The 25,751-nt window shown below is 51.5% G+C and overlaps 2 protein-coding genes and 1 long non-coding RNA gene across 5 annotated transcripts in view; all 3 read right to left on the bottom strand.

Moving 5' to 3' along the window:
* Positions 1–206: 206 nt before the first annotated feature.
* On the bottom strand, positions 207–8,500 carry LOC123634884 (golgin subfamily A member 2-like; the record flags this gene model as incomplete). Its single annotated transcript, XM_045546560.1, is given in 20 exon segments — positions 207–342; positions 429–582; positions 653–946; positions 1,026–1,309; positions 1,442–1,537; positions 1,675–1,750; positions 1,836–1,990; positions 2,060–2,159; positions 2,885–2,998; positions 3,230–3,299; positions 3,369–3,556; positions 3,880–4,127; positions 4,224–4,345; positions 4,456–4,502; positions 5,018–5,153; positions 5,477–5,535; positions 6,791–6,897; positions 6,991–7,135; positions 7,585–7,642; positions 8,418–8,500. Coding segments are annotated over 20 exon segments (2,544 nt in total), but the record flags the coding sequence as incomplete, so codon positions are not given.
* Positions 8,501–8,532: 32 nt separating this feature from the next.
* Positions 8,533–13,984, bottom strand: LOC123635911. The gene is made up of 5 exons (XR_006734248.1): positions 13,770–13,984; positions 12,692–13,280; positions 12,184–12,309; positions 9,158–9,221; positions 8,533–8,735 (listed from the first exon to the last, which is right to left on the bottom strand). It is a non-coding gene; the product is annotated as an uncharacterized LOC123635911 (long non-coding RNA).
* Positions 13,985–17,166: 3,182 nt separating this feature from the next.
* Positions 17,167–25,751, bottom strand: part of EMC1 (ER membrane protein complex subunit 1) — a 25,970-nt gene continuing 17,385 nt past the window's right edge. For 2 of the 3 annotated variants that reach the window (XM_045548557.1, XM_045548558.1), the window contains exons 18-23: positions 25,262–25,399; positions 21,704–21,877; positions 20,941–21,151; positions 19,912–19,996; positions 18,687–18,816; positions 17,167–18,505 (exon numbers count right to left, since the gene is read on the bottom strand). In XM_045548557.1, the coding sequence (XP_045404513.1) occupies positions 18,326–18,505; positions 18,687–18,816; positions 19,912–19,996; positions 20,941–21,151; positions 21,704–21,877; positions 25,262–25,399 (918 nt within the window). In that variant the 3' untranslated portion in view covers positions 17,167–18,325. The remainder of the gene's footprint in view (positions 18,506–18,686; positions 18,817–19,911; positions 19,997–20,940; positions 21,152–21,703; positions 21,878–25,261; positions 25,400–25,751) is intronic. The other variant, XR_006734247.1, reaches the window with a different exon arrangement.

The following is a 25,751-nucleotide window of genomic DNA, read 5'->3' as shown; positions in this document are numbered from 1 at the left end:
AAAAATTAGGACTTAGTCCTGGCCCAGGTGGAAGGGGTCTTATCTTGGGAATCTAAGGAGCAAGGCTGACTGGGAGTAGCAGGGGTGGGATGGGGGCAGCACCACTTCTCCAAGCCTTGCTGACACTGTAAGAGTTTTAGGCGATACAGACCTTACATTGGTTCCTTTCCTTATTCCAGTAGGGCAGGCAGGGGGTGATGCCCAAGCCCGTCTCGTCGTCGGGGCGCTGCATTTCATGAAGTAGCTCCATGATCTGCTGAGCAGTGTGGTTCTCAGGACCAGACCCCCTCCTGGCCACTTCTTGTGTGGGCTCCTTGTTGGCGAGACTCACCTCTTAAGAACCTTTGGGGAGAGAGGGGCAGGGCGCTGAGCCACTTGCAGCCCTTCTCTCCTGCTCCTGTGCCACCCTGCCCACAGGCTCTACTTACCCCCCTGCTTGTGAGCTCCAAGCTCCTGTAGGGCTGAGGGCCCTGGAGTGGGCTCCTCCCCAGCACTGTGGGTGTCCGGGAGGTCTTTGCCGTGGTCCTTGTTGTGCTCCTTCAGCAGCTGCATCACCAGCCCCTGCAGCTCCAGCATCTTCGCCTGGAGGAAAAGGTGCTCAGCGCCCGCACCCCACCTCTGCCCGTGCCCACAGCAACATTCTGGGCCCTACCTTCGTTTCTTCCTTTTCCCTCGCCATCTGCCCAACGTATTCCTCGTTCTGATGCTGTTGCTGCTTTAGTGCCACTCTCTGATGTTGGTACAGTGTGACGTACTCCCCTGCAGAAGGACAGGGTTCAGACTCCGGGGCTCCCCTGATCCTACAGAGAGCTCGCCTGGCCATGCCCTGGCCTCCTGGCTCACCAATGGTGTCCGTCTCTCCGGCCAGCTGGTCACAGCGCTGTTCTAGCTCATCCACTTGTTCCGTCAGATCCACCTTCTCCTGCATGAGTGCTACAAACCGCTTCTGGTGCCAAAATAATGGGGCCAGCTCTGGGCAGCCTGCCCCCTCCCTTCTTGGCTCAAGTCAGGAGAGACTCACTCACCTGCAGCTTCTCCATGTTCACCTGTAAGGCCTGGTAGGTTTCCCCAGACACGACATCGCCCGCAATTCCAGGGTCCGGGGCTGCCTGGAGAGCCAAGCAGCGTACCTTCTGTACCCTCAGCTGCCTACCCAGCTGGGCCTGCTCCTCCTCAGCACTGGCCAGAGCTGAGCTGAAAACTGTCACCTGCAGGCAAAAGTGAGTGGGCTCGTGGGGGGACACAAAGGACTTACAGACAAAAGGAAGCAGAGGGGAACCCTCCCAACTCGGGGCCTCAGGGGATGCGCCTGTTGTTCACAAGTGGATGGTGTCTGATCACTGGCTTCCAAGGATGGGGGTGGGGGGGTCAAGAGAAATCAGAGGGCAGGAAAGGTGGCACAGAGAAGGGCCAAGAAGAGTTATGTTCACCATGGCTTCTCAGCTCTCTAGGTCCTGCAGGATGCTTGGCTTGGGCCTAGCAGCCTTCTCATCTATTCCCTCCTCCTCCTCTGCTCCCTCCTTGTCCAATCCATCTCCTGGGGGCGGCCAGAGGAGTCCTCAGACAACCCAACAAGGGAGGCAGAATGGACCACCTCCCTCACTGTGTGACCTGGGCCAGCCGCTCCCCCCAGGATCACCTGCTGCTCTAGAGGTCCCCCTCCCCCTCACTCACCCTTCCCAGGGTCAGCCATTAGGCTCAGCTGGGCCTGCAGCTGCTGGTTCTGTTGGCTGGCGGCTTCCAGGCGCTCCTAAGGGGCCAGGAAAGAGGGTGAGAAGGCACAGAGGCTGCCAGGTCCTCCCACTCGGGGGCCCAGCCCTCAGCAACTCCCTCACCTGGGTCTCCTGCAACTCCTGGCGGGCCCTCTCGGCCACCACTGCGCCCTGAACTTTCTCCTGCTGCAGCTGATCCACGGCCTGGGTCTGCTGCAGGAACTCCCTGTGCAGGGTCTCCCATTGGGAATCAGCTGCTGGTAGGCCACTGCGTACTGCTGCATGTAGAGCAGGTACTCATCCCGCTCCTGCTGCAGACTCTTCGCCTCGTCACTCTTCAGTTGTACCTGAGGGAAGACCCTGGATGTGGGGGCAGGTGGTGGCCTGCTTCCAGGCTCTGAGCCCATCAACGGGGTAGTGGGGACGGGCAGGGTGGGACTCTGCCGCCTGCGCAGGCCCCTGGCTCCAGGCCTGTCTCCCTTGCACAGAGCCCCAACGACTCCTCACCCAGCCTCACATCCCATAATCTTCTTCCCATCACTTAAACTTTAGGCCACAAATGGGAGGAAAAGCAAAGGGAGCCAACAAGCAGGCATCTGTTAAGTGCACACTAAATGCCTGACACTTTACGTGCATGATCTCATTTAATCCTCAACACCTCTCTGAGAAAAGTGCTAACTTCTTTTTCTTTTGTTTGCTTGGTTTTGTTTTTTTAATTTTTGTTTTTGAGACAGAGCCTCACTCTGTCACCCTGGGTAGAGTGCAGTGGTATCATCATAGCTCACTGCAACCTCAAACTCCTGGGCTCAAGTGATCCTCCTGCCTCGGCCTCCCAAAATGTTGGGATTACAGGGGTGAGCCACCACGCCCAGCTAGATGTAAAGTATTTGAATATCTGCCAGCAGAGCTGAGACTGGAATCCAGTCTGAATCCAAAGAGCCGCCCATCAGACCATCTCCCCCTAGGGTTAGGGGCGCCCAGTGCCTCTATCTGAGATGATTATGTCCAGACCTGGGAGAAGCCCAGGGCTGCCCACCTCTCAAAGTCAGAGGGCAGGAAGCAGTAGTCACAGGACTGCTCTGTAGGCTTCTGGGGTCCCCTGTCCCCCAGGCTGGCACTGCCTTTGTCCTGGCCAGGCACCTCCCCCCCTTCTCAGGTGGAAGGGCAGTTACCGTATCCTTCAGCTCTCCCAGCTTCTCCTGTAGCTGTCCCAGCTTCTTAGCCAGCTCCATCTTCACGTGCTGCTCTGACTCTAGTGCACTAATGATGTCCATTTTGTCATTGGACTGGACAGAGAGAAGTAATCTGCAGCTGGAGACCCCAGGACTTGATGTCCACCTCCCACAGCACAGGGATGGGTGGTGACAGGTTGAAAACCCATACCCCCACCACCATATATTGGAGTGGGGCTGTGGTACCATTTCACATAAGGTCTACCCTGCCCAATTTTACAGGTGGGGAAACAGAGTCCCAGAGGGCAAACGAGGAGGGCAGGCTAGCCAAGCGGGGCCATGCACCAGCTTGATAAAGCCGTCTTGCAGCTTGGCCAGCTGCTTCTTGAGCTCAAGCTTCTGGGAGACTGCACGACTGATGGTGGCACGGTCGTTCTGCATAGTCTCCAGGACCTTCTTGCGCTCGTCTGCCGGGTCCCCTCAGATTTCGGCCTGCTGCTCCAGCACCCGCAGCCGCTGCCACTGCTCCAGGTTCTGCTGACTCAGACTCTCATTTGCTTGTAACTGGGCATGCAGCTGTCCTTCCAGGCTTTCCAGCTGCTTTTGCAGCTGCTCAGCTTCTGCCTGTACCTGCTGCTCACTTTCCGAGGGCCCTGCCGGGGGCACTGGGGGTCAGGGTTCAGCTGAGAAAGGAAGCATATGATAAAGCCCTCTGGATTCTCAAAGAACCCTCTTTTTGGTCCACAGCTCCTCTCCCCAAACCTTGGCTTCCTGGCTAATAATTCTTCACACTCATATCATGGTCAATCTTTCAAGCCATTATTTGCTCAAGACAACTGTGGATGGGTGTCAATGGGTATTCCCTCCTCTGCAAATGTGCCACTGAGGCTCAGAGAGATTACAAGACTTGCTACCTCCTGGCACAGACCTCTTTTCCACTGCCACAAAGCTCTGGCATCTTCCCACCTCCCGGGGGCATTCTAAGCTACCCCCACAGGCCTGCGACACAATCCTCCTCCCAGGTGCCCCAGTCCCCGCTTACCTATCTGGTGCTTAAGTTCACCCAAACTGCTCTCTAGCTCCCTCACCTGAGTCACACTGTGCTCCTTTTCCTCCTTCAACATTCGAATCTGCCCAGAGACAGGCGGAAAGAGCCACAGGGAGAGATGCTGGTAGATGGACAGGCCACCATCTCCCTCTCTGTCCCCACCTCCACAAACCCTAAACACATGCCCACCTCTGCCTGCACACCCCAGCAAGCCATAGGATTCCCATTTTACAGGTGCCTAGAAAGATCAATTGACTGATCTCAGGTGGGGGTTGCAGGGTCAGACCTCACCTTTTCCACCATTTCCTGCATTTTTCTTCTGCCACATGGCAGTATCCCCTTTCAGAATCCCTAAATAATGGTCTCTGTCGATCTGTAGTCGTTTCATCTTCTCTGTAAGCTGCAAGAACGGGCTCAGAAGTCAGGAGGGGCTGTCCCTTGTTGCTACCTGTTTCTGGCCACCTGTGGTCATCCTCCTTCCACAACCCCGCCCCCCCCCGCCCCCGGCCCCGCAAAGCCTCACCTCTGCCACGCGAGTTTCTCCAGCTTCTCCCGATCCTCCAAGATCTGCTGTTATTGCAGGCTGCTATTATGGGCTTCGGTCGGGGTAGCGAACTGGATGGTGAAAAATGAGGAGGTTAGATCCAGGGAGCCCAGGCTGCTCCACAAAATGCTCCCCAGAGGGCTGGAGCTGGGCTCGACGTACAACTCAGGGTCAGTAAAGGTTTCTGCCCTCTATTATTATGACCGTGTAATAACAAAAGTGTTGGCTTAGCTCCCTGGAGGAAGTGAACAGACTCACAGACTAGCCATATAGATACAATCTATAGAACAATGGTTTTCAACCAGGACTCTTTAAAAAAAAATTTAAAAAGCCCTTGAGATTCTGATTCCAGAGGTCTAGAGCGGACCCCCATTTGTGGATTTTTAGCAATCTCTGGAGGATCCTATGGTAGGACCAGAACAAGGATCCAAATCCTCCCGCTCTTGACTGGAAGTCACCCCTGACCCCCGCAATGGTCCCTAGAGACTATGGACCCGGCTGGATGGCACTTGGACCACTCCCTGGGGCTGCAGCCTCCCACCTGCAGCAGCAGGAGCTCAGAAAAGTCCAGCTTCTTCTGCATTTCATCGAACTGACACTTCAGGGCCTCCTCAGACACTAAGAAGTGAAGCTTCTCTTCCAGCTCTGAGTTCGTCTGCTTTAGGTCATTGTTTTTGCTGTGGCCAGAGGCAGTGGAGAAAGGAATGAACGAAGAAGAGAAAGGATTGTTTTGGTGATCAACCCACCACCCTTGCCACATAACCACAGAACTGCAGCACTGGAAGGGACCCCAGGAATCAAGAGTCACAAGTGGAAGGCTACAGAGAGGACCTGAGGCCACATCATGAGCCAGTGGCACAGCTGGGACTAGAGCGTGGTCCTGCCCATGGCCAAACCTGTAGAACCACCTACCATGCTCACCTGTATCCCTCCCACCTCCCACCACATCACCCACACTATGGGCCCCCAGACCCCCCAGCTCCACCTTCCCCCATCCTACTTGTTCTTGTATAAATCCATCTTGAGAGCCTCTCGCTCTTTGGTTAACTTCTTGTTATCCTGCAAATACAGAAAGGTTAAATCAGGATTTGTCAGGTAGAAGATGCAGCTGGCACACTAATAGCAGCAGCTACAGTAACTATTTCACAGTAGTAACACTTCCTCACCCTGAATCACACCACATATTTTCAAGGCATTTCCAAGCCCGTGGTATCTATTCAGTTTGTTTCTAACAGACTGAAGAAGGGTGGAAGAGCAGGGAGAGACCAAGTTTGGGGCCGGCTATCAGAGGCCCAGAGGAATCAGATGATACCACTGCTGCTATTAGCATCATCATCACCAATGTCCCACCCTCTATCGAGCGCTTCTCCAGGCACATGCTAACCACCTCGTTTAGTCCTCACAACCACCATGTGAGACGGTTACCGCCATTATCTCCGTTTTGTAAAGGAAAAACAGTATTAGAAGTTAAGTGCTCACCTAAGATCACTTAGAGCTGAGATTTGAATGCCCAGGTCTATCTAATTCTCTAAGCTCATTTTTTTCCGCTGGAGTGGGGGTGCAGATATGAAGGGGGAAATTAATCTTTTTGTTCACTTTTTGAATGGATGATACATTCATATAGTCCAAAACTTAGAAGGTACAGAAATGAAACATCTCCCAGCCACCCTGTTCCTCTCCCAGTGTTTTATGAATCCTTTCAGATACGTTTTATATGTATTATACATAGTAAACACACACACACACACACACACACACACACACACACACCCTCTCTATATACAAATGGTAAAAACTAAAGATATTCTTCTGTGTCTTCATAGCCCCCATACCATATACCCTCTCCTAGCACGGCGGCCAAGGTCACTGCCAGTCAAGGGCAGGGCGGGCACTTGCTCTCTAGGCTCTACATTCAGTGCTCACTCCCACAGCACTCCCCCAACTCAGGCACGGCAGCCAACTCATCCCCAAGCAACTGCTTTTTTTTTTTTCCCCCTTTATTTTTTTTCCCCCTTTATTTTTTATTTATTTATTTTTTTAGAGACGAGGCCTTGCTATGTTGCCCAGGCTGCCCTCAAACTCCAGGCCTCACGCAATGCTCCCAGCTTGGCCTTCCAGTAGCTGCGACTACAGGTGTGCACTGCTGCACACCCCAGGCTGCTTCTGACAACCACACAACAAAAGCAGCAAGAAATGGCCCGTGCTGCATTCTGGGCAGCGGGACACTTCACCCTGCAGAAGGGACCTTCAGGCTTACTCCCCCGTCTGGGAAGCTGGCCTGCCAGCCAGTGGCCAAGCAGGTGGCTGGGCTCACCTTGTCCACCTGCTTCTGTTTCATGGAGACGGCAGACAGAGTCTGCTCCAAATCTCCTACACGCTGCCGGGAAGAGCGCAGGCAGCTGGCAAGATCCTCGGACTCCCCTGGAATGAGAGAGTCGAGATGGAGCCCAAAGGCCTCCCCTGAAGGCCTGCCAAGGCACCGGGCTGAAGGCTGAAGGGTGCCCAGATTCCCACCTTCTTTCTGCCTGATTGCCTGTTGAGCATGGACCAGTGCCGAACAGAGATCAGACTTCTCAGATGCTAGGATCCCTGCAGTCTGAATGTGAACCTTTGGGAGAAAAGCCAAACAAGTGCTGAAAGAGAGGGAAAGAAATGTTCTCTAGAGGACATGGGGGGATACCATCCCGTCCACTCGGAGTTGCTGCCGTAGGGCTTCCTGTTCCTTCGTCGACTTTTGCTGATATTCTCTTTTTTCCTATAGAAAGAAGGAAGAAAAATCTCTTACTTGGGGGAGGCAGAGATGGAATAGCAAAGGATGTGCCCCCAGAATGGCACCAATGCCCCAGGGCAGACCCACCCATGAGACCAGATTATCAGGAACCCTGCAGGGAATGCAGGTAGGGCCCCAGGGCTGAGCCTTCTCCAGGCCGGGAGTGGGCAAGGCAAACCTGGGGCCTCTACATCTGGGTCCTTCCCCAAACCCATCAGCCATGTCATCAGCAAAGAAATCACATTACTTTTTCCATCTGCTCCATAAGTTCTTGATTCTGCTGTTGCTGTAGAGAGAGTCAAAGGAAGGTGACTGAGGTGGTCCCCTCGACTCTATACCCCAGAACAAGGGGTGAGCAGGGGCCAGGAATGGATTTTAAAGGCAAAGTTTTCGACCCTATGGGGACACGAACTGACAAAACTCCCCTCAAGCTCCCAAGATCAGAGAATTTGTGTTTTTGCTGGTTTTTGCTCACAGCGATAAAACTGAAAGCCTGAATCTGGATTCTCTTTAAAGGACAATAACATAAAACTCTAGAAATGGACTTTGAGAAAAGAAAAACTTCCCCTCTGCCAGCTTGTGATTTAGAGGGGTGCATTCACTTAACAAATATTTACTGAGCACACACCACAGGCCAGGTGCTGCTGTTAATAACAGGGATATAGGAATGCAAAGGACACACGAGATCCTTTCGCCCTGTCGTTTACATTCTAGTGGGCCTTGAAATCTGATGCTCAGAGCTGCAAGAGACCTTCGATACCCTCTAACTCTACCTCCTCAGGAAAGTCAAGCGCAGAGAGGAGAGGTCGCTTGTTCAAAATCAAAGACAGAGCAAATCAGGGATGAGCCAGGGTGGGTATACGGGGCTGATGACAACCCGCCAAGCTCCCGCTTCCACAAGAGCCAACCACCCCAGCACAAGTGTGGTGAGGACGAGCAGGGCTGTCTGGAGAAGAGAGAGTAGGCAAAGAGGGCAGCGACAGAAACAGCCATGCGGCATGCTCTGTGCTCGGGGTCCCTCCAGCTGAAGCCTAGGCCCCCCAGCACGCACTCTCCCTTGGCACCAGGACCCACCCCCCCACTCCCCCCGGCCTCTTTCTTCAGAGCCCCGAGGGGAAATTGGAGCCCAGGATGGGCAGCATGGCATCAGGGAAGCCTACTGGACTCTTACAATTCCTCTGCTTTGCTACTGAGTTGTTTGTTGGTTACCTAGCTGGAGTCCAGGGCTAACGTTAGCTCGTGGTACTGGTGCTGAGGCACATGCAGAGAGGAGGCGTGGAGGAGGGTTGGGGGAGGGGTAGAGAGAGCAATCAGTAGAGTTGGGGGTCTGTGGGCTGTCTCAGCTGGCAGAGGGGCACCCAGCCCCTACTGTGGGAGGAGGTCAGGGGTGGCCTGCAGGGTCACTGGGCCACAGTTGAGGGCCACTTACCTCCATTTCCTTCAGGTTGATGGACGATGAAAGGCCCACTCCATTGATGTAGGATGTAGACTAAAAGAGATGAAGGTTCACTCAGAGACACTCTGTGCCCTCATGGCTAAGCCCTCTGACTTCCCTTCTTCCCCATCAACTGGCAATATTTTCTTTTCTGCCTAACTTGGACCCCTCCTCCCGTCATCCCTCTGTGCCAACTTCTCAGCATTCTTATCTCCCCACCGTCCCTCCCTCCTGAGCAGCTCTCAGCCTGTGCTCCCATAGCAGGATAGACGCGTAACTGGCCCTGTGGTCCAACTCCTTCTCCTGCACAGCTCCAAGGGGGAAGGCCCAGAGAAGAAGCGACTTGCTCAGCGTTCCTCAGCAGGTCGGCTGGTCCCACGATCATCTCTCTCTCACGAACCCCTGCCTGCATTTCCTTCTATCATATTTCCTTCCCCCTCACCCCCCTTCTGGGTGGGCCCTAATTTATGGGGTACCTCAGACACAAGAGGATTGATATGCTGAGAAAGTTGTCGCACGCTCTCAGTCGATGAGAAAATCCTAGGGATGGAGACAGGGGTCAGGCGTGCAGGTGGCTCAGTGGGAAAGAGGGTCATGGGCAGTAGCCTGCCCTGACTCCCTCGCCTAGGGACTGCTGCCCTGACAGGGGACACTTGCTCGATTTTGTCCACAAGATCAGAGCCAGCCACCATCAGCATCATGGTCCTGTTTAGGAAGAAACATTATGAGGTGGTCATTCAATTTCCATAAGACTCAGCCAGGGGTGGGGTAAGCCAAGCTCATTCCAACAATCTTCATCTCCCCAAACCTCCAGACAAAGCCCGGTCTTAGCTTCCCCCATCCCAGTCAGTCCCTAGGAAGGGCACTTGGCTCTAGAACCAAGTTCCCTGCGAAAGGAGAAGAGAAGCCATGGTGGGTCTAGTCCTTAGGGAAGGAGAGTGGGACAAGCACACAGGAAGGCAGCGGGCAAAGGGGGAAGAGGCAGAAACCTCAAGTAATTCCATGCTAGTGAGATTAGCATCAGGGGAAGAGACATGGCCAGGTGACAGGGTGTCATCACGGGAAGGGACACCGCTAGGTGACGTGGTGTCATCAGCAGATGGTGGCATAGGGGAAGCGCAGTCTTTGGGCGCCTGTCACAGAACAGAGCAGGGGTTAGGGAGCCATGCAGGAGAGGAGGCACCTTGGTGCCATGGACACAAGGGAGCAGAGCAGGCAGGACAGGTGTTGCTGCAGTCGGAGTGACAGTGACACACGCTGGGAGCCCCTCAGGGGTGTGGACACAGGCTGCCCAGGCCTCGACCACTTGGCAGCATTTCCAGCAGCCAAAGCACAAAGCAGGGGCTGCACGACCTCCTCCATTGACACACGAGGACCTTGTTGTCCCTGGAGCTCAGCAAAAGACAGCACCAGGCTCTGACCCGCAGCATCCACAGCAGCGAGAGGAAGGTGTGCCAAAGTCAGGAGGAAGAAAGGCACTGTTCTTCCAGAAAGCCGCTTGGTGCCGCAGCATGACCCTAACCTGGGCGCCTACCCTGCAGAGAAGTGTGGTGAGTGGTCATTGTGGTCAATGGAGCTGTCTGCCTGCCTCTCTCTCTCTCCCTCTCGTTCTCTTCCTGACCTCCCTTCCCCTTACCTTGCCCCAACCATGGGCTGTATTTCTGATTCAGGCCTTTTTAGGAAAAAAAGTCACCCAACTAGAAGCCTCTCCCTGCCCCCTGGAGGTAAAAAGAGAATAAACCACAGTCTCATGGCCACCACCCCCACCCCACCTCGTAGCTCCAGAAACACCTACCCAACCAAGAGAGCACCTGAGAAACCAGTGCTCAGATGTTTGCCCTACAACTCTCAGCAACCTGGAGGTCATGAGGCCTCTTTCCTGGGAATAGCAGTTAGGGGATAATCCTCATATTTAGGACTTGAGCCATGGAAAAGCCCACCCCCCCCCAGCTGGCCCCACCTGCTTGACTGCAGCCTCATCCACCCTCTCTCCAGGCTTGGGCCTAACTCTCAGCCGCAGCCCCTGGCTCTAGAGATCTTCTCTTGTCCAACAGGCCAGATGGGCAGAGAATGGAAGAGCAGCCTGACAGGAGAAGACTGCGGGACAGCCAAGGCCTGGTCAGGGGAGCCAGGTCTGGGGAGCAAGTGGCTGCACCTCTCTCCAGGGAAAGGGCTGCCTGCTCTCCCAACTCTTCAGCCTTGGCCTCTGAAAACCCAAAGCTACTTCCCTCCTTAGAGCAAGTGCTGCAGAGGCGGGGGGACCTGAGAATGAGCCAAGTTGTCTCTGCATCTTTGCAAGTAGACTGTGACCATGGCCCTGGAACCTAGCATTGCCTTGACAATGTCCACAGCTGAATCTAACAGGTAAGAGCGGGGACTGAGCAGCAGACCAGGCATGAGACTTCAGGGGACCCTGGCAGGCTCTGGGTCCCTCTTGGCATCTTGGGTTCCTACTAATCTCTAGGATTAGACACAGGAACACTCAAAGGTGGGAAAAAAGGATTTTTCTGAGGACTTTTCAATACATATACCATGATTATTTTGTGAGCAACCAACGTTGTTTCATAATTTTAAGTCTTGCAACTAAGAATGGAGGTTAAAAAAAATGCCTACTCTGCTCAAAATGTCCCATCCCATTAAAAATGTTTTTCTCTCTCCACTATTCCCTGTTTCTGGAAATGTTATCAGCTCTACTGAGGATACTGCAAGCACAGGCCTGCACTCCTGCAATACAAAAGTTACTTGAGAAATAGTTATTGATATAGAGTTTACACACACTAAGAAGGAAAGATAGGGATATGGGTCTTCATTTCCAGAGAAGAGGGACCTGGGCTGGGCACAGAGTTTTAGAGCTTCACAACAGACTAATAATTTTCTCATGAGGAAACTGAGGCCCCAGATCCCTTAACCGCTGAGACCACTGGCAGAGCAAAAGCCACATACACGGTCCCAGGACTCCTCCAGGCCTGTGCTTCCCTCTCCATGCCACTCAGTGTCTCTTCTGAGCCAACAAGGTGAGTCACAGCACCGGGGCAGACCTGACTGACTGGGAAACAGCTGTGACTACTGAAAAACTCTCTACCGGTGCCCTGTCCCATATCCTGCTGCAGAGACAGGGAGAGCGAGATGGCAACTGGCTGCTCTCACTGGCCTCACTTCTCCTTGAGGCTGGGGATGAGGAAAATCAAATAGCAACTACCATTTATTGAACGTCTACTCTACACCAGGCCCTGAACTAGGAATTAATATAAAAATAACCAAAAAACCTAATTTAAACTTCTATAAGTGCAAATAAAATATTACCCCTGTTTTACAGGGGTGAAAAGAGAGGCCCAAAGAGATCAAACAATTTGCCCTAAATCATACCCCTAGCAGAGGGAGAGGGAGGATTCAAACAGAATTCTCACCCAGTATCTGACACTTTTTCCACAATCTTAACCAGTACTCCTTACTTCCTTCCCTTAAGCCCCTGTCCCTGGGGGCCTGGCCAGCCAAGACTCACATGCTTAGGTGGGCAGCAACCATCATCAGTAGCAGTTGTTTCAGAGCTACCGCCATGTTTAACTTTTTTCTTTTTGTTCTTTATATAAGATGATGGGAGGCTGTGCTTCAGTTGATACTCTGCCAACTGTGGGAAGGAAAAGCAGTAATACTTGTGAGGACCATGAGCCCATACAGTCACATTCTACCTTACAGCTATTTATTTATTTTTTACTTTACAGTTTTTATAAAAGACTCTCATTGTGTACACCATCTGATTTAATGCCACCCACAACCGTACAAGGTGTTGTAATGATCACTTGATGACTGAAATGGACTGATAACATGGCTTTTAAAAAAAGGCAATAATGGAATTTAAATTCAGTCTTCTGACTCCAAGCTCCGGGGTTTTGCCATGAATCTGCAGCAGCCAGGAGGCAAAACCAAAGGCAGAGGTAGAAAGCAAGCATTCAGTAGGCAGGAACTGTGCATTGTGTGGTTTGGACTCAGACAGCGGGGCCCTTTCTTACACAGGTGTTAGGGCTGCACACCAGCACTTCCCCAACTTTGCAACGTATCCTAACGCAGAGGATAGTGAAGGCACACCCCTCGTGAACCTAGGACAAGCCAAGCAGCATTTCAGAGAGAGGACCATTATAATTTTACAAATCTATGCAAACACCATCCGTAAGTACATTAGTGTTTTTCCTCTCTCAGGAAAATCAGGCAAAACTGATGCTTCAGAAAGATACCCCGTGGCGCTCAGGGAACCCCAGGTTGAGAAGGGGATTCGGGGAAGATCAAGGCTGTGAAGTTCAGTTTCTCGGGATCTGTTCTACAGAAGGTAAGTAGATCTCATGCCAGAGAGCACTGAGTGAACGTGAGGTAGAGAATTCAGGAAAAAATTGTGAAGTCTCTCTGGAGAGCGGAAACCTGGGAGAAAACCAAACCAAACCCGCTCTCCCATTGCCACCCAGAGATACTGGCAACGTTTTTCACTTGTTGGTGAAGTGCAGGCTTTTCGTACTGCAAACGTCTAAGTTAACAGAGTCAGGGAGCCGGAAACCTCTCAGTCCTAAATTCCGTAGTCCTTAGTCCCCTTCCAGTTGGAAATTTGTGCTGCAGAGAAAACAGAAAGGGAGTGAAAACACTTAGAGGAGTACTGGGTTGTAAGATCAAAGGCCAGGCTCTCCGCAGTAATGACAGTTCCCAGGGGGACTGTGACGTAACTACATTCCACTCCTCCCTCCCTACGCCCCAGTCTCTGCTCCACGGTGGGGGAGGGGAGCGCAGGGCTGGGACCCAGGCCCTTGGAGACTGGAGCCCACAGAGCCCAGGGAGGGCGGGTCTGGGGCAGCAGGAGCCAGGGCTGAGTCCAGAGCGGGAACCCCGGGAGTCCCTAGCCCAAAGTCACCTTGGGGCAACTGGCGAGGGTGGGGGCTGAGCTGCTGAAGGGGCGGGGCTGTCTGAGAAGACTTTGATGAGGGGAGTCAAGGGCGCTGTGGGGATAGCCCTGCCTGTCTCAGGAGTGGCACAGACTGTGACCATAGTCCTGCCATGGGAGGGAGCCTCGGGCTGGGTCGGGAGCCGCGACCCGGCGCGTTTTACCTTTTTCCTGGCCCTGGCCAATTTTTGCTGTCGGGTGTCTACCGACATTCCGGGGGGTGGAGGGTAAATGTGGGATCTACAGGATCGCATTGTGAGATCCCCACAACCACTGTGAAATCGCTTCCACTAAGCACTGCGAACTCCCTCCTGCTCGCTACTGCGCAGAAGCGCAACTGAGCCAGAACAGGCGCTACCTGGGAAACACCTGCGTGGGCGTGGCCCAAATGCTCCCAGCCCATTGGTCAATGAGAAAGATGAAAGGAAAGGGGCGTGGCCAGGCAGCCGCCGGGGCACGGAGATGCCGTGGCGTCACAATATAAGCAGTGTGCGTGTGCAGTCGCTGTCCCCGCCCACTCCGGGGAGGGCCGGGGGAGGGTAGGGGCGGGGCGGGGCGGGGTTGGCTCTAGCTAGGTGCGCGCGCAGCTTTCGGTACAACAGTTCTTGGCCTCCTTCTAAGAATTCTAGTTTACCTGATGGACCTGAGAGGCCGCTCTCGGGGCCCCCCGCCTTGGACCCTCCCGCGCCACTGAACCCCCCTCCAGACCCGGGGGCCTCGGGCTCCAGGGCTCGGGCGGTGGGCGAGGAACGGACAGCAGGGGAAGTGCACCATTTCACAGCCCATTGCCTGACTCTTCACAGCCCCGCCCCGACTTTCATCCAGTCCTCCAGACGCTCCCTCTCTCAGAACCCCCTTCCTCCAGCGTCCCTTCCCTGATCCTGGGAGTGGATCTGCCCCACTCCCAGGCTGGTCCAGCCCCGGGCCCTCCTACTTCCCAGCTGCTCTTCCTCCGGCACCCGCAGTACCGCCTTCCTCTGAGAGCAGGCTCTCGGTCCGACCAGCCTTTCCCCTCCGATTCCTCTCCAGGACTGAACCCGGACTTAAGCGAAGTTACCGCGGGACTTTCCGATCCCCTGTGAGTACATCTGTGCCCCCTCCGTCACTTCTCCATCGTATAAATCTCTCCTGCTCCCAGCGCTCCTCTCCATCCCAACCGCAGCCCTACTCTGCTGAGAGCCTCCAGGGCATTTCTCAATCCCTCCTCTTCCTCTTCTCCTGCTCTCCAGTCTTCAAAGAACTGCTGTCCTGGCCAGGCCAGGGCCAACCCTCCTCCTCCCCGTCCCTCTCCCTCCTCCCGCCTCCTCAGGTGCCTTTCCCGTCTCCAGCGCCAGCCGTCTCTCCTGCTCACTGGTTTCTCCCCTCCCCCAGCCCTGCCTTTAAACCCACAGGTCTCCTCCCTTTCAGGAAAACTCTCGGCCTTTACACTGGCCACTCCTTTTAGCTGCCAGTAGTCTCTCCTCTGGCAAACCACCCCCAAAACTCAGCCTCCTTCTCTCATCCGCAGATGGGGTTTCCTCTACCACCACTCTCAAGTTAGATCCGGAAAGACTTCGTGTTTGTTCATTGATTAAGCAACTGCCGGGATCCAGGCGTGTGCCAGATAGCACCTGCCCTCCAGGAACTACAGGCTGGAAGATAAACAGGCAAAAAAAATTCCAGGACAGAATCAGCATGGTTTTGTGAGGGGGAGAGGGGAAGCTCAGACTTAGGCATGTGAGGAGGGCCCCCCAAGAGGTGGTGAGGTCAGAGGCAAGGCCTGATGGATAAGTTCCACTGAGCCCAGATGACAGGTGGCAAGCCACAGTCTGCCAAAAGCACTGGGCCTCTCTCTGAGAGCACATTGGTATCCAGTCTTTGACCTTCCTGTGGCGTCACTGCTAATTCATTCTTTCCCTTTTTCAAAGCAAGGCTTCATTGAGCACTTACTTTGTCCCAGTCAGCTTACTTTACATACATCATCTTGCCTAATCCTTCCAACAACCTTATAGGCAGACACTTTATCATCCCCATTTTACAGGTGAGGCCTCTGAGTTCCAGAGGAAAGAGTGAATGACCTAAAGGACACATTTCACACACAAGCTATGTGGGAGCAACCATGGCTGGTTTCTTTACCCGGGTGTGAGTGGGCTGAGTTCGAAAAGAAACTCCGCACAGAAGAGGGTTTCGTGGGGGTTTTTATAAACAGGGATAGCCGACCCTCTCCCACCTGCCCTCTTCAGTTCTTTGTTTCTGGGCCAAACTGGCAGGTGAAGAATTGCTTCCTGCTACGTGCAGTTCACCTATGGCAGAGGACAGTGGGCAGAACTGCTGTTTGTAGTAAATTCTTCAAACAGCCAACGCCTATGCCCCCTTTGCCCCAGTCACATCCATCCTTCTGCTCTGGCGTTGCCCTTATCAGGAGAGCTAGGGAGGGACAGCCTTCCTCTCTATCAGGGAGGAAGGGGAAGGAATGCTGGCTGCAGCTGTCTGTCAGATCCACAAAGTCCAGGGAGGTCCCAGGCAGTGGGGCCGGCCAAGGTAGAGACAGGAGCACATTCCAGTGTCCCCACAGCATGATGTCCAGCCACAGCAGGTGGCCAGACAGTGCCCCCACCACCAAGCAAGTCCAGCCCCCAGAACATCTGACAGTCAGTGCCGTCCCAGGACGGGCTCTGCCCATCAGCCCAACAGTGTGTGCTGGGCCAGCTCCTCAGGTCACCCCAGCCTGTTGGGACAAGCCCCTGAAGCAGCAGAAGCTCATGGGGGCTGGGGGCTGGGCTCATGCTGTCACACGTGCCCCCAAAAGACCTCAGGACCTTAACACTGGGCAGCTCCAGCCCCACTCCCCACAGGAGTGACTTCCTGCAGGTGGGGGCCATAGCTCCCCAGGAGAGGCCTCTGGCCCCTAAAAACTGCCAAGGGTGACAGGCTGACCATGGAGTGGGCAGGGGGGGCGTCCAGAGACCCTCCCAGAAGAGGGCAGGTGCAGGGGGTGGGGGGTGGAACCCCACTGTCACACCCACGGTATGCATATCCCATGCAAGTGTCCCCATCCCCCATCCACCTGGGGGGCAGCCAGCCTCTGGGCTTAGCCCCCACATGACGATTGGGAGGGGGTGTGGTTTCCAGGGAGGGTGACATCCTCCTCCCCCACCCCCCACCCCCCAGACAGTCAAAATTCCAGGCTTTCTCAAAACCGGGGCAGAATTTTTTTAACTTGTACTTACTCCCTTCTCTCAGCTCACGTTAAACAAAATACACTTGGGTCAGGATGAAATAGGTGCCTGTTGTTTCTGCAGATGCTGAGATGTTCACTCATTAATATCAAATTGACAATTTTATTACTAAAGTAAAATGATTATCCTTTTTCTTCCCTCTCTGCCATGATCTACCATCAGCATGACTACAGAAAGATGAAGTTTGTTTTAAAATAACCTAGACCCACTTATATATGATTAAATTGGCATGTGTCCCTACTAAAATATACTTACTCCATTTCCACACTGCTTTTTTTCCCCTCTAATGTGAAAGAAGCCTCAATGTGATCTTCCTAAGATACAAAAAAGGACTTTAAATCAGTGTCATTCATCATTTTCTTTATTCCAGACACTCGAGCCGTACTTCTCTCACCACAGGGCTAGAGATGGTCTACTCGGTACATTTCATTCTTCACAGTAAAGAAAAACGCCATCATTCCCCAAATCCATGACTAAGAGAGTTTTTAAGATTTCTTTAGCTGGGAGGAGAGACACAGCAGCCTATATGCCCACTTAGTATCCCTGCTTGCCCTTGTTCTCTTTTTTAACGCTTCAAAGGTTAGATCAATAAGATTAATATCTCATTTGAAGAGAAATACAACAACCCACATGTTCATTTATATCTAAAACTAAAAATAAATAATGGGGCTCTTAAACAAGGATATCTTTAACTAGGTTATGACTAGACCAGCCTGTGGGTGAAATGAGATTCTCTCTCCTCCCTTGAAATCTCTTCAAGGTTTAGAGAATTCAGTAGTTTTTAAAAAGCCTCAGCTCTGACACATATCAGGTGAAAAGTATAAGCAATGACCAACAAACCAAGATGCTCTTGTGGACTTGGGTTTTGATAAATTGAAACAAAGATTGAGTGGCCCAACCTAATAAATGAGAGCATTTACAGGTTTAGTTAAAATTAGTTTTGACACCACATACAGATTCCTCAACCCTAAGTTACTCTGGAGAGAAACCTCAGCTAAGGAAGGATCCTATTTCTCCCTAATGTAAATCAGCAAGTGCACCTATAAGGTGGAGCTGGCAAGGAGAGTTCCCTTCTGACTTTGAAGCAAGAGACGAGGAAAAAGTCAGAAATATTTCTGGATAAACACACAAGGCAAAGTAAAACCAACTGAAACAGGCCTCACAAAAGAGAAAAACCTGTTGGAGGCCTTATTAAGAAACAGAACATTCATGGATGGACAAAGGAAGGAAATAACCCAGCAGCCTCCAGACTTCAGGGTAAAGTCAATCAAGATGGTTTGAGATTCTCAGCTGAGAGTGAGTTATGTCTCGGTCCATGGTAGGATTCTGCACCATGTGTGTCCCAAAAGTTCTACAAGAAGGTCCACCTTCTTCCCCACATCTCTTAGCTGAGATGAGCACTCGACACACATACTCCACTGATCTGCCAAAGTGCAGCTGTAGCTTCTCATCTGACCCACACTCCGCCTCGGCTCTCCACTCTCCGGCAGAGTCTTTGGTCTTTACCGCCAGGCACGATTCAGGAGTTTCACCTGTGCCAGTCTCTTAGTGATCATGGTGGCAAAAACCAGGCCAAAGAGGACACTGCTGATTAACACGTAGTCATAGTCATCCTTCAGGACATCAAACTGTTTGGATGGATAGACTCGAGTTTGGTAAATGTCCAAACCATAGGCTACAACCTGGAAGACAGACAGAACAAGAATTATGGAAGAAGCAACCAATGATACACCATAGCCTTAAACTCAGGTAAGAAAGGAAATGGAATCCTCAGCTGTTTTCCCAAGGGTGAAACAAAAAGCAGCTGTCACACAGGGTGGCTGTGGAGAAGGTGGCACAGACTGGGCTGTGAGCTCTACTCACCAGACAAGTGGACTCTAGGCCTGAGGGAGCTGTGTAGATACCTCGCATTCGAGAAACTGTCTGGTTATAGTTGATGAATCGCTCCGCATGTATCTGTACATCTGGAGAATACGGGATTAGGTTCTCTTCTCTGCAAAACAGCCGGGACAGGCACTCTGAAACCTGCTGTAAAGGGATCTCTTGGCTGCCCTTCCCGAGTCCTGGGAGGTTTCCAGGCTACATATCTAGCTTCCAGTCTCCTTGGAGATCTGCTTGCATTAGGTAGTTAAAAATTTAGCAGCAGAATGTTAGGAAGGCCTGCAAGAAAGCTAGCTGTCTGGAGAGTAAGACGGAGATCTTGATTCCTACACCTTGTTCTAAATCTGAAAAGAAATTACAGATGACCAGCACTTCACACCAGAGGAGGAAAGTCAGGGCCATTTTAAAACCAACACACTGAACCACTGGGCCAATTCCTGCTCTTCACTCCAGAGCACCTCTCCCATTTCTCCTCTAAAACTTGATTATCATTCGTGTCTTTTCCCAGCTTGAGCTTCCTCTCTCTCAGGCAATTCTCCAAACCACACTCCTCTCCATTCTTCACATACCAAAGACAGTTCCTCACACCCGAGGTGAATTCAGGATGGAGGTGAGGAAATCTGCAGAGATGGTGGTTGGAAATACAAACACTGATACTAACCGTGAACCAGTTGTTGGCTTGCCCACATAATCTGGCCCGTTAGCCCCACGACCTCATTCCTAGTGTCTCCCGCCACTCACTGCTCCATCAGCATGGGCTTCCTGCCCTCCCCAAACTCACCAGGCATGATTTCAGGCCATGTTTGCTGTCTGTTCCTCTGCCTGGAAAGTTCTTCCTCAGACAGCCACACGGCCAGCTCCTTCACTTCCTTCAGGCCTTCACTCAAAAGTCACCTTTTCAGGGGGCTTTCCCAGGCCACCCTGTCCCAATTTCACCCACGCACATGCCCCCGTGCCCTTCACACCCTGTCTTTATTTTTTCTCATTAGCACTTACAAGTACCTAGCATAGTATATATTCTACTCATTTATCTTACTTATTGTCTATCTCCCACCAGAACGTAAGCTCGGCTCACGCAGGCTGACTTCTTTGTCAGGCTTGCTCCCAGCCGAGCACAGAGGCACGTGGCAGACTGCGGACCACACTCAGTCAATGCGGTTAAGCACCATAAGGCCAGAGCCTTTGGCACTGTCCCCAAGGGTCTCACCTGCTTTGCTCTGTTGGGATCTCAGGACGACGGGGATCCAGCAAGGCCTTAGGAAGGGAAAGAACTGCTCCGGACGGTAGCCCAACTGCACAGGAAGAAATAAATGTTCACACAGATCCAATCCCCAGTGAGGGGCAGTTACAAAAATGTCATTATCACAGAAATTTAAAATAGAGGTTAAAACAAAAAAAATAAGTAAATGAAGCTCCCTTAAAAACAGCCAAAAACAGTAATCCAATAATACATATTGGTCTGAATGAGGTTCCCACTTTTGAAGATACTATTTTCTTCACACATCATCCTGAGACATCAGAAAATAATGTTCTAGAATCAAGACACGGAAACGATGAAAGAGAAGAGTATGAAAGGCCACTTGGACCTCTTCATCCTTCTTTCCCCCCAGCACTAACTCCCAGACCAGGAAGTCTCCTTCCCACTGAGCAAACACAGGCCATGTGCGCCGCTGCAGTGCTGCGCCGGGGACGGCTGGACGACCAGGACCACTCGAGCACCAGTTTCAGTAATGGTGACGGAAGATGGCAGACTGCCCAGAGGGCTGTCTTCTTCACATTCGAGAATAAAATACTGGTACCGAGTGCCTGTCAGAGCTGAGAGTCCTGAACGTTTTGGTAACATCAAGTGGCACAAAAGCCTGTTAAGTAATCACCAAGTCCTGCACTTGGGCTACACAAGGATAAGATCCTAAACCCTGCCGGCTTCTGCAGCCTGTCAACACAGTCCAGCTGTGTTAAGGTTGCTGTTAGGGACTGACTTTCTGAGGTAGGGGCAAATGCCAATCCGAGAAAGGAAGTGGTTCATCACCAGAAATGAAGACTGAGAGAGAAGTGGTCGTGTTTATAGGTGGCAAAGCTGAACTAAGGAACTTTTTCCACTGAAATACAGCCTTCCTCACACCCTTCCCTTATGGGGGGCTCAAACGGGGCTCTGCCAGCGACGTGTCCCCTGCTCTGTCCTTCAGTGTGGCTGCCTAAGGGAACCCAGTCACCCCAGAGACCCCCAGGCACTCACTCAGCAGGTGTCGGCTGGTGATGCCCCGCTCCGTGATGGTGGCTTCCATGGCACTGATGGAGGACGGGAAGATGTAGGACTGCTGGAGGACCTGGGGCAGCTGGGGACGGTCCAGGGAGCTGAAGGCGGTGGCGTTGTATTGCTCCGTGCCCTCGTAGAGCTCCAGTGCAGTAAACTCGTTGCGCCGAGCCTTCGTATTCCAGTACTGGTACTGCAGAGAGAGGAGGCAGCTCAGGGCTTAGCTGCTGGTTCCAATGGAAAGGGAAATTACCCTGGAAGGCCCTTTTCCAGTTAGTGCAGATCCAGGAAGGAAAACGACCACTAGCACCCCAGTTTTCTTCCTTGCTACCAAGTTTACTGACTTTCAAGGTAGTTTTACCTAGGTTATCCAAAGTTCACCAAAAGACAAAGGAATTCTCAAGATTCTTAGACATAATCACAATAATAGCTAACCTCTGAGTCCTTACTAGGTACCAAGCACTGTTCTTAGCTAGACTGAAGGTGACTCTTACTATCCCTGTTTCACTAATGATACAACACAGCGAGGGTGCATAACTAGTTCAGGGTGCTACAGTCAAGAAACAGAAGAGGTAGGAGCAAACCTCTGATTCCTGAGCCTAGCCCCCTAACCAGCACACTTTGCTGCCATCCAGGGGGCTTGGGATCCCATGAAAACACAAAGCAGCAACTAGATTTCTGGAAAGGATTTAAGATGTAGGAAGACCTCCTGAGCTACCTTGTATCCCTGGTAGTGACTACTTACCACCACCCAGTTCTCTGAATGGACGATGTGGACAGGGCCCTTGGCCTTCTTCTGCACAGAGGAATGGATAATGCGCCCAGTGACACCATCGATGAGGAAGATGCCAATAAAGGTGCGCTCATGGTGTATGTCTGTGCTCTCTGTCACTACGGCCAGCAGGTTGGGATTCAGACTCTGGGGACAGAGAGAGAAAAGCTCCCTCAGAACCACGATGACACATCATGCGCTCCACTCCACTGCTAGCCCTGTGCCATGAGGCCACGCTGCGGCTCTCCAGAGTGGCAGAGGAACTAAGGTTCTGGTTAGAAGAGCTTCCATTTAGAGTTTCTCATCACTGCCCTTGTTTCTGTCTGTGGGTACTAGGTGCCATGCCAGGTGCCTTGCGCTTTGTTTACTCCCTTAAACAACCATGCAAGGTAGCTAGTATTGTCCACATTTTGCACATGAGGAAGTTCTAAAGTAGCTGAGCAATTTCTCCAGTCACAGATAGCAAATGGTAACCCCTGTCTGCCCACTCACTGACCTCAGGACACTGCTCCAGCAATGTCCTTTCTCTCCACCAAACCTGTTCTTCTCAAGGTCACCAGTGCCCTCCCCATCACTAAATCCAGTGGCTGAGTCTTGGCCTTCATCTTAGTTGGCCTACAAGTACCACATAACACAGGTGATCACTGCCTTCTTGAAACACTTTCTCATCTGGGTCCTAGCACACTCACTCCCTGGCTTTCCTTCTGCCTTGCTGGCAGCTCCTTCTCAGTCTCTCTTGTGAGTTGTTCTGCATCTCCCGAGTCTCTTCACAATGAAACACACTATGCAGTGCTCAAGCCTTCGGCATTTTTTTTTTAATTTTTAAAATTGTTAATAATTATTTATTTATTCATTTATTTATTTTTAGAGATAGGGTCTCGCTACATTGCCCAGGCCGGACTTGACCTCCTGGGCTCAAGTAATCCTTCCACCTCGCAAGTAGCTGGGAGTACAGGGGCACCACTGTGCCCAGCCTTGGCCATTTCTATCTACACTCTACCTTATAGTGATCTCAGCCAGTTTATGGCTTTAACACTATTTATGGGTACTGGCAATGCCCAAATTTATACCCAAGCCAGGCTCTCCCCTGCACTCTAGACTTCACCAACAAACTGCCATCTCAGTATCTCTTCTTAGGTGTCCCGTCTGAAACTTAACATGACCCAAACTGAACTACTCTAGCCTAAAACCTGCTCCTCCTTCAGTCCTCCCCAGTCAACAGCAACCCCATAGTTCAGTGTCCAAGACCTAAAGCCTCTGAGTCACCCTTGACTCCTTTCTAACACACACACACCCATTGACATATCCTATTGGCTCGGCCTCCACAAGTATCCAGAATCTGACCCCTCCTCCCCACCTCCACTGCTGCCAGCCCAGTTTCAGCTGCCATCAGCCTCTGGATTACCACAGCCCAGGTGGTCTCCTGCTGTCCTCCCTGCCCCTCTACAGCCTGGTCTGGGCCAAATGAGCCTGTGGAATCTCAGTCATTCATGTCACTACTCTGCTCAAAACTTTCCAGTGGCTCTTCACTTCGCTCTAAATGACAGCCGGAGTGATGGCCTGTGATCTGGCCCCATCGCCCTCTGACCTCAGCAGCCCCAATGCTCCTCACTCACCCACTTCTAGTCACCCAGTCCTCCTTGCTGATTCTCGAACATACCAGACATGCTCTGGCTTTTCCAGCTGGAAGGCTCTTCCCCTAGATATCCACATGACTCACTTCCCCACTCAAGTCTTCCCTCACTGCCACATTCTCAGGGAGACCCTCCTTAGCCACCCTATTTTAAATTGTATCCCCTTCTCAGTCTCGTGCTTCCTTTCCCTCCTCTTAGCTTTATTTCTCTCTGTAGAACTGGTCACTTTCTAATATACTATATAATTTACCTATTTGTTTTCTTGATTATTAGCCCCTCCTAGAACTACAGTGAAAGCTTCGTGAGGACAGGAGGTTTTGTCTATTTTGTCCACTGACATATCCCTATATCTAAAGAGGGCCTGCATCCAGCTAGCACTCAAAAAATTTTTTGCTACTTCACCGCTGTGGCATTCCTTCCAAAAACCCATAACCACAGTCTAACCATGAGAAAAACATCAGACAAACCAAAATTGAAAGATATTCTAACGCCTAATACTCTTCAAAACTATCACGGTTATGAAAAACACGGAAAGACTGAAAAACTGTCACAGACCAGAGGAGTCCAAGGAAACCTGATGACTGAATGCAACATGGGATCCTGGAACAGAAAAATGACATTAGTGAAAAAACTGCTGAAACCCAAATAAAATCTGGAGTTTAGTTAACAGTCACGTGCCAGTGCTGGTTTCTTAGTTTAGACAGATGTACCATGGTCGTGTAGGGGAAACTAAGTAAGGGGGCTATGAGAACTCTATGTTGCACTTCAGAATCTGTATCATTTTGGTCATTCTGAATAAGTTAAAACTGAATGTTGCCACATGGAAGGTGTTCATCCATTAAGAATTCAACTTGGCAGGGCACAGTGACTCACGCCTGTAATCCTAGCACTCTTGGGAGGCCAATGCGGGAGGACCGCTTGAGCTCAGGAGTTTGAGACCAGCCTGAGCAAGAGCGAGACCCCTTCTCTATGAAAGATAGAAAAATTAGCTTGGCCTTGTGTCATGCACCATAGTTCCAGCTACTCAGGAGGCTAAAGCAGGAGGATCGCTTGAACCCAGGAGTTTGAGGTTGCAGTGAGCTAAGATGACACCACTGCACTCTACCTGGGGCCACAAAGCGAGACTCTGTCTCAAAAATAAAAGAAAGAAAGAAAGAATTCAAGTCAATAGCACTAATAATAATGCTAACTACATGGCAAGCACTATTCTAATAACTTTACATGTTATTACTGATCTTCAAAACAATCCTCTGATGTTAGTACTATTATCCCCATTATATTGGTGAAAATCAACTTTTAGGTAGCCTAGGAGATGAACAGCTAGTCCATGGCCAAGTCTGAAACTGACAGTCCAATGTGGGGCTCACACTCTGCTGTGCTACCTCGTGCTTAGTAAGGAGCTCCACTGTTGAGTTCCGAGGTCTCACTAGTCTATTCCATTATACCTCCTCCAACTCAGGCTCTGCTGTGCCAGAGGGTGTAATTAATCTTCATTAACACTGTTACATTCTCATCTAGGACGGTTTTGCAGCCCGCTAGTCACCTCTGTCTCCCTCCTTTACCACTAACTAGAAGTGATGGAGTTTCTGATGGCTCAACTAAGGTTTAACCTCAGAACGATAAATCAGGACTACCACTAATAATAAGAGCTAACATGTCTTAAGTACTTATCACATGCCAGGCACTGGACTAAGCATGAGTATCTCATGTGATCATCACAACCACCCTAGGAGGAGGGTATATTAATATTATCGCCATTCTACAGACAATAAATTAAGGCTCAAAGGGATTAAATGACTTGCCCAAGGCCATATATCCACCAAGTCCTAGAGCCAGACTTCAAGCCCTTGTTGCCTGATTCTGAAGCCCTTGCTTTATGCCAGAGTGCTGGCTGTACCTTGTAGAGCACACTGCGGTCCCCCATCACACGGCCCTGGGAATGAACGTGTTCGCTGCTGCGTTTCCCCTTCACCTTGACGATCCGCTGTACTTCTGGAGGAATGGTCAGCTCCCAACTCAGCTCTGTGGTGAGATCCTAGAACAGGGACAAAAGAGCCTGTAATCAGGAGGGTACACTTAGAACTGAAACAGCTAGAGCTAGACATGTCCTGCAGTTCATTATTTGAGGGCTTTGTGCTGGAAGGAACAGAGATTAGAACTCCTAGAAAAATGGCAGTAAAGATGTAGTTTATGGGCCAGGTGCAGTGGCTCATGCCTGTAATCCCAGCAGTTTGGGAGGCTGAGATGGGAGGACTACTTGAGGCCAGGAGTTTGAGATAAGCCTAAGCAACATAGCAAGACCCTGTCTCTACAAAACAGAAAAATTAGCCAGGCATGGTGGCACATGCCTGTAGTCCCAGTTACTCAGGAGGCTGAGCCAGAAGGAT

This window comes from Lemur catta, chromosome 3, assembly GCF_020740605.2.
Source record: "Lemur catta isolate mLemCat1 chromosome 3, mLemCat1.pri, whole genome shotgun sequence".
In the NCBI taxonomy this organism is placed as follows: domain Eukaryota; kingdom Metazoa; phylum Chordata; class Mammalia; order Primates; family Lemuridae; genus Lemur; species Lemur catta.
The sequence above is the reverse complement of the archived record's forward strand: the minus strand, read 5'-3'. Positions and strand labels throughout refer to the sequence as shown.